This window comes from Herpailurus yagouaroundi, unplaced genomic scaffold, assembly GCF_014898765.1.
Source record: "Herpailurus yagouaroundi ecotype Mexico unplaced genomic scaffold, PumYag 190, whole genome shotgun sequence".
In the NCBI taxonomy this organism is placed as follows: Eukaryota; Metazoa; Chordata; class Mammalia; order Carnivora; family Felidae; genus Herpailurus; species Herpailurus yagouaroundi.
The window spans coordinates 14,427,783-14,436,385 of NW_024412421.1; the positions used below are offsets into that span (position 1 = coordinate 14,427,783).

General features: G+C 38.8%; 1 protein-coding gene across 7 annotated transcripts in view; it reads right to left on the reverse strand.

Annotated features, from left to right (window-relative positions):
* The window catches only part of LOC121045392 (cadherin-8), a 367,139-nt gene that overhangs the window by 249,081 nt on the left and 109,455 nt on the right, over window positions 1-8,603 (reverse strand). For all 7 annotated transcript variants that reach the window (XM_040498191.1, XM_040498196.1, XM_040498192.1 and 4 more), the window contains one exon: window positions 1,147-1,441. In XM_040498191.1, coding sequence (XP_040354125.1) covers window positions 1,147-1,441 — 295 coding nt within the window. The remainder of the gene's footprint in view (window positions 1-1,146; window positions 1,442-8,603) is intronic.

Genomic DNA, 8,603 nt, shown 5'->3' on the forward strand with positions numbered 1-8,603 from the left:
ACAAGCACAAGCACAAGCACAAGCACAAGCACAAGAACAAGAAGAAAGTAGAATTCCTTGCACAAGAGATGGGTAAAGTGGAGTACTGGCAAGAGATAACATGGGTAAGATAGGAAGACCTAAAATGCTCATACACTGTTGCAGTGGGTCTATTTACCAAAGTTATAATGTAGGTTAAGAGCAAAGAAATCAAATGAAGCCAAGCTATTTACCTAATTGTGGCCTTCAATTTATATGTTTACTTGTGTCTTCTAGTTGTCTCATCATTTCACCTGCTTTAATTTACGTGACTTTGTTGCACTGCACATATCCTTGTAGGTTGTCTTAAATGCAATTTGAAATAAGCTGGGGTACTTACTACATACATAAGAATGACTTTTGTAATCTCAGACTCTGAATTTTGTCAGGTACAGAAGAGGTCTAACACCTTTCCTCTAATAGTATAAAGTCTAGAAACAGGTGTTTCCTAGACCAAGGCCAGGGGTGGAGGATAGATAAGGATATCCAAAAACGGTAAAAGAAAAGGGAGAAAATCATGTTTTGAAATATATACTGCTCAATAAAATATAACGGATACTTGAATGCTTGCAAACAAGTATGAGCAGGACACTGGTGAATGCAGTGCTCCTACAGAAAGCTCAGTTACGAAGAAGTCTCTGGCAACTGTGATTTCCTAATTCACTCTTGACTTGACCCACCAGCTCAATCCAATATCTGGCTGACTACAGATTTAGACCGTTTTCTCTTTCTCTATGTGTGGCATCTGCATGTGAATATACACAAACAAATAATTAAACATCAAGCAAATATCAATAGGATTAGTCTGGCATGTTGGAACAAATCTTGATAAATCCATCTCAGTAACAATACTCAAACTACAAGTTTGTGAGAGGAATACAAATTCAGCCTATTGAAGTACTATCGTTGTAAGGAGAGATATTTTAATAAAACTGCTTCGTCAGTTCCTATTACTAAGGGACTAAAGCTATTGAGCTGTGGAACTTAGGCCAAAAAAGGGGATTTGGAAATGCAAATCAGAGATAAGACGGTAATAAATGTCTTTCATTCAGCAACACACCAGCCAGATGCCAGGAGCTATTTTAAAGAGGACTCTCAATATTTCTGTGAAATTGGAAGCATACTTACCCAAAATGGACATCTCTGGCACTGTAGCATGATAGGGTCCATTAAGAAACTCTGGCGCATTGTCGTTGATGTCTTGAACTTTAATAATAAATTCAGAAGGAGGTTCCAGAGGCTTGTTTGTCTCCCAGTCCACTGCCTGAGCTGTTAGAGTATATTCAGCCTTTTCCTCACGGTCAAGTCTTTTTATAGCATGGATATCTCCTGTTATATCATTTATTTGAAATATTGTCCCAGCTCCATCACCTGACAGGATATACTTGATTTTTTTGCTTCCAGGATCCAGGTCTGTGTGTAGCTAAAATGCAAAGTGACATCGGTTAGCAATGAGGCAATTTGCAAAGTTATTTTTTAACAACCTTCTGTTTGAGTATCAAGTTGGTTCTTTCTACATTCATTCTAACATCATCAATTTATTCTAACAGTAGTTGTACAAAGAGTTTAGGCACTGTATGCATAGCAATCAAAATGAAATATAGGGGCACCTGGGTGGCTCCGTCGGTTAAGCGTGTGACTTCGGCCCAGGGCATGATCTCACAGCTTGTGAGTTTGAGCCGCACATCGGGCTCTGTGCTGACAGCTTGGACCCTGGAGACGATTTCAGATTTTGTGTCCCCTCTCTCTGCCCTTTCCCCACTTGTGTTCTATCTTTTTCTCTCAAAAATAAATAAAACATTAAACACAAAATTAAAAAAAATATTATAAAACAAAATGAAATACAATAAAATGTATACAAATCAGTTCACACAGGTTTTTTTTAATGTTTATTTATTTTTGAGAGAAAGAGAGACAGAGCATGAGTGGATAAGGTACAGAGAGAGAAAGACACAGAACCTGAAATAGACTCCAGGCTCTGAGCTGTCAGCACAGAGCCCCACGTGGGGCCAGAACTCGGTAATGGCGAGATCATGACCTTAGCCAAAGTCAGACACTCAACCATACATTTAGAATGATAAAAATATCAAGAGGAAAACACAAAAATCATGTATTCTTTTCCATTTATTAATACATTTATTTAAAGTTGTTCTTAGCTACCTTTAATGGATCATTTAATGGATCATAGTGTCAACAACTATGGGATTTGCTTATATGATAATTCTCTTAACTTTTCCAGCAGTCGATAAGTTAGACTATTTCACATGAAACATGAGAAAAGTGAGGTGTGACAAGGCCCATCATAACCTCTCCAATGTTTCTATTTGATGGGATCAAGTGCAGTAGACCCATAATTCAACTCAGGTCTACCTGTTAGAAAAACAAAAACAATCCAACCTGAAGTATAGCAACATCTTATAGTTTCTATGACCTTCTCTTCTTTGATTTGTACAATTTTTCTGGTCCTGGAAAATTATTCCCATTTTATAAAGAACAGCAGAGCCAGAAAAGGGTCCCCTTTGCAAAATCAGAACTTTGCAGGAGAAATACAAATTCATCTCAGGTCAGGGTGTCATCACTAGCTAGACCCCCAAGGCCTAACCTTTACTACTTTTACCTGCTTGTACCCACTGACCTTTGTTCCACACCTTTCTGTAAGCTCTTCTTTCCAGCTTATCTCTTTGTTCAAGCAAAAGACCCTATAGGTACAATATCCCATGACGGAAACCAAAATTATCCTTCAAGCAATAACGAACTGCTTAGAGGAAGAGTTCCATGGACCCAGACCACCCAGACCAGTTTGAACTAAACTTCTGACTCACACCTGCGCAGATGGACCACAGAGTGACTGACGGTTACCTTTACCTTATTACAATACTAAAATCTCCACCCTGGGAAGAGCACAAGCCTCATTTACATAACATACAAATATAATATGAATATGCATGTTTCCTTAAGGTACATGTGGGACCTTAATGCCCACCTCTACATCCAATGACAAGGCTCCCCTTTCTAAATATTCATCCTAATCCTAAAAAACGAGAAAAGAAAACAAAGTTACCCTTGCTCAAAAGTCACAGCTTTTGAAATTACTCCCCATGGTCTCCTTATTTGTCACAAAAAAAGTTTACTTTGTGTGACAACACCACCTGGTATAGTTTCTATCTGTGACTCACCAAGGACTGAACTCATGTTAGTTTGGTTACAAGGGCAAAAATTTACTGAATACCTACCCTACATGAAGCATTCTGGTAAGTACTAGGGAAAACAGAACCCCTCTTTTAAAATTTTCAGCTTACTCTCAAGAGTGAGACAGGAGTGTTCTGACACATGGTACATCTTCATACTACGTTGACTCCTGTTAAAAAACTAAAAACAAAACTGTATATATTTTAGTTTGCATTTTTAAAGGAAAATTCACTGAATTATGGCTGAAAATAGTGCTTAAATGTACATATCTTCAGTATGTATGTATGTATGTGTGTGTGTCTGTGCGTGTATCTATCTATCTATTTTCCAGGTATTTCACTGTAAGATTTCAAATTTCAAATACTTGTTCCTTAAAAAAAATTGCTGCTGCATGGAAAGAAACTCCTAGACTCAAAGATACTGTGTTCTCTTGGGATCACTTTTATTCAGAACAGGCTCTATCGCTTTCTTTGCCAATTTAAATTGTATTTAGCGCTTCAATAAATGAAAAGAAAAGAATATAAAAAAAAAAGACATAAAATAGCAACAAAGAATCCAAATGCATCTAGATCTCCTACTTTACTTTTGCATATTTTAAAAAGTTAAAGCATAAGATTACATCAAATATTTATTGAATCTCAAAATGTATCCTTTTCATTTATTGTATTAAATTTATTAACAAGAGCAAATATTGAAATGCCACTTTATCTTAATGAGTATGGGATTATAATTCATTAATGTGATATTAATCCTAATTTATGATCATTTTAATTTATGTGCATTTTAACATTTCATTAGCATTTTTATTAAAAAAAGAAAATTTGAATAATATATCCTTCTTGGAGGTTTCCATCCACATACGAGGCATTCCTGAGACAGAGGTATTGGTATGCGTCACTCTTGGACACAGCATTTTTGCTAAAAAAACTCAAGCCATCCAAATGGTGTTATCCTCATTTATGCTGGAAATTATTTCTGCCATACTTTTCTTTACATTTACCCATAGCCTCTGATAAGTAAATTGCATTTTAATCCTAACTTGGGTTTTGATGGCCCCTTCTGTTAAAAGTAACGGAAGCAGAAGGGGAAAGCATAGGTTTTTGAAGTCATAAAACACAAAGGTAATATTTAGGTCTCTAACCATATGAACTGGAGAGGTGAACACATTTATTTGAGCTTCAGATACCTTGCCTAGAACACAGGAATAAACCATCTACTCTGCAGATGTGATTTTGGAATCTGAGATCATCTGAGAAATAGAGGAAAAGGGGAGTGGACATAGTAAGGATGCAGTAACTAAAAGTGTTTTTATATCAGTATCATACTCAACCATTTGCAACTATCTGAAACACTGCATCATAAGTGAAAGCAACTTCCCAAAACTAGATCCTGGAAAAAATGGGGAAAAAAAAACCCACGACAAAACAAAACACCAAACAAAAACCCTAAATAAACATTGTATGCTCCGTCTTCCTTCCAGAAATTCATTTTTAGCGAATCTCAGTAAAATCCAGATCACCTGGCTAACGGTACTCTTGAAACACAGAGAATTGTGTTTCTATATATATTTGGCTCATCCTACTGTCTGTGTCACACATACAAACGCACACTCACATGGTTATTCAAGTAACCCACTTGGCATTACAAACAAAAGATCTGTGGATATGTAAGAATAGCAATTTACAGGCAACAAACGCTGTAAGACTCCAGGTGTGGACTTCAAAAGGACGTGGGGTGCAGAAAGACAAGCTGTTCTCTTTGTTGTGCATCACACAAGTCAGCCAGCACCTGCTCGCTTCAATACAACTTCACTGATCCTGTCACCAAGACCCTCTCTGTGAGATTATGGTGCAAAAGATGTCCCCAAGACACTGAATTTTCACACACCATGCATCACGTGCAAGGGTGAGGACCACCTCTCCCGAGGGCTGCTTCTGTGACACGAAGCAGGCTGGGTAAGGGACACCTGCAAATTCTCCTTGAGAGGTACAACTCTCAAGGCCTGGCTACAGTAAAGTACAGTACACCCATTCATTTATTAAATATGAACAGAGAATGTTTACAAACAACATACACATGGTTGCTGCTCTCCAAGACCCAAAGGCTAGTGAGAGATAAATACACAGAAAACTCAGGGTAAGTAGACCTGTTATTATTATTATTATTATTATTAATTATTATTACATGTGTTGGCTACTTATCATCTGGTACACATTTTTACATGTATAAATGCAATGTTATTCCCACAGCAAACTAGATAATATTTCTCCACTTCACCAATGCAACTAATGCAATTCAGAGAGTTTTCGGGAACTCTTCCACAGAATGCACTATCAGCAAGTGGCAATCTTCAGAGTGTAAGCTTTAGAGTCAATTTGCTGGATTCAAATGCATGCTCTACAGGCTATGATATGGAGGGGTACGGGAGCATACAGAAATTTTACTTAAGTCAGAACGTGAAGTGTGGAAGGACAGAAATGGCCTCTCCAAAGAAGCGATGATTAAAACCTCAGATCTCAAAGAAAGGAGGAAGCACATGCCAGCCATAGGTAATAGTACGGATAATGATCCAGAGAAAAAAAACAGAGCATGCTGTGTTAGAGGAAGTAAAGATGATTTAATATGGCTAGAGCACTGAGTCAAGGAGAGAAAACGTAGCAGAAAGAAAGAAAGAAAGAAGGAAAGAAAGAAAGAAAGAAAGAAAGAAAGAAAGCCAGCCAGCCAGCCAGGGGTCAGATTATGAAGAGTTTGGAAAACAAGAAGTGGAATTTAGATTTGACTATAAAAGTAACAAGAGTCCATATACACAAGGTTTCAGTAAGGAGCCTGACATTATCATAATTTTGTTTTCATAACATCACAGAGGTTGGTGTGTGCCTACAAGAAAGGTCTTGTGGGCAAAAGAGGGAGAGGAGGTCAGAGAGAAAACAGACACCAATTCGCAAAGCTGCCTCAATTTTGGTGCTCAAGTTCAGCTTGACACCCATGATCTGTCACATCTACCACCAGACGAATCTTCAGTCCCTCTGGTCACTCAGTGCAGCCTGGCTGGAGAAGCAGAGTGTCGGGTGTGCAAAGGGTGAACCCAGTTTCTTAGATGAAGTCTTCAATTTCAGGGATCCTAACAGGACTGCTACATATCTGAGCTGAAATGTGAGTATCAGTACAAATGCACCCTCGCCAACTTCCATCTATTTGCATAATACCCCCCAATTAAAATGAGTTTAGACTACAAAAGTCATGGGAAGAAGGATCTGCATTTACATTTCCCCTTGTATTCCCACTGCCTAGTAAGGTGTCTGTCACGGTGTTGGAAGCTCTAAATGTTTTCATGGAATAAAGTGAATGTGAAGGAAAGGAGGGAAGTAAGATCTTCCCATTCCATTTTCAAAACAATGATTTAAAGAGGAGAGAAAGGAATTTAGAATAATTAGGCACAGTGATCTAAAGTCTAATCGACTGTAAATCCAAAGCCCTGGAAGTCCCCCAACTGTGTATTCAACTTTAACACCCAATGTAAGAATGGAGACATGGGAGACACGGGAATGTTGATGGAAGGATGAGTAGATGGATGGATAAATGGATGGCTAGTGGAAGGGTAATAGACGGAAAATAACAATTATGTGATAATTAGAAATCACTGCTCTCAGAACAAGAGCCCCCACCCCACCCCGGTCTCCAATGTCACCCACATCTCTTTGTGAATGTCAAAAACAAGTTCAGACTACTTTTCAACCTTCTCACACAGGATCTCTGAGGACACTAAAGTACTCCTAGGACAACAGACTCTGAGAGGACGAATTCCTCCCTTAATGGCTATTTTAATGCCAAAGAATGATTTAATTACCACTCTGCCACCTTTCCCTCTGGAGTGACTTTTGAGGGATGACATCCAGTGACCCACAGGGGAAATTACTTCCTCATCACTTCCTTATCAACTGACAACTGGATACCTCTGGCATCAGAACTTATTTGGAAGTTCCACTCTATCTGCAAAGACATCACCAAAGAATGTCTCATTCCCTATCCTGCTCTAGAAAAGTATCCAAGTTGCTAGGAAAGAATCATCTTTTGGGACCCAGAGAAATTAACAGAGATCATTGTGGCATAAAACTGTCACTTATTGACCCGTTTTTCAAGAATCTGCTCCCCTTTGGAGAAGACAGCAAGCTTAGCACTCTTGAATCAAATTGTATCCTAGCACCTTATTCTCAGTATCTAGTACTGTGCCTGTCAGGGAGAAACAATACCATGGTCTGTGAAACTATCAGTGAGTAGACTGATAATCTCATCCTTACAACCATTTACTACCAAAGATGGCACTAGGGACTTTGACACAATGTACAATTTTGGTCTAAATCTCAAGAATGCGGCACTTCAATCTAAATCAAAAACATATTGGGGCACCTAGGTGGCTCAGGTGGTTGAGCGTCTGACTTTGGCTCAGGTTATGATCTCGCGGTCCATGAGCTCGAGCCCCATGTCAGGCTCTGAGCTGACAGCTCAAAGCCTGGAGCCTGCTTCGGATTCTGTGTCTCCCTTTCTCTCTGCCCCTCTCCCACTCATGCTCGCTCTCTCTCTCTCTCTCTCTCTCTCTCAAAAATAAACAAACATTAAAAAAAAATTATAGGCTGCTAGGAGATTGAAAGGGCAGGTGAAGAAAAAGAGCACAAGGGCATAAAGATTCTTTTCATGTTTCTAAACTGCTCTCTACCAATAAGGAGCGGGGATTAAAGCCATGTAATAGGCATAGCATCACCCCAACATTTTGTAAGACAAAGCTTGGAATATGCAATTACTCTTGTGATCACACACTCTAAGGAAAAAAATAATTCAGTGAAACAACAGTTCTCAAATTAACTCTCCTATAAACCGAGTTACCCTTCAGTTTGTCTTAAGAGGTAAAAAGGCTAAAGAAGAAACACTCCCTGGTTAAAATAACAGAACACAGCATCCCATACTGAAAATGATTCCTGCTTCACAGAAAAAATATAGTTTTCCTAAAGCATCACCACTGGCAAAGGGACAGCATCTTGATATCTCAGACCTGTTCTTTGCATTCTCTGTCAATTACTGGTGTGAGCATTGAACAGCTTGACCTGACCATGGGAACTGGTGTCCAGAGAAATAGAAAGTTAGAAACAAGCCCAAGTGAACTGCTGGTTTTGGCTGCAGGGACCTGAAAGTATAGTCAGAAAAAAAATACATTGTCTTCACTACTCTTTTAAAGATAGATGGATGGATGGTGGATGGTGGATGGATGGATATACTCTTTTAAAGATGGATGGATGCTGGATGGTGGATGGATGGATAGATAGATGATAGACAGATATAAAGATATAAAGGAAAGAAGGAAGGAAGGAAGGAAGGAAGGAAGGAAGGAAGGAAGGAAGGAA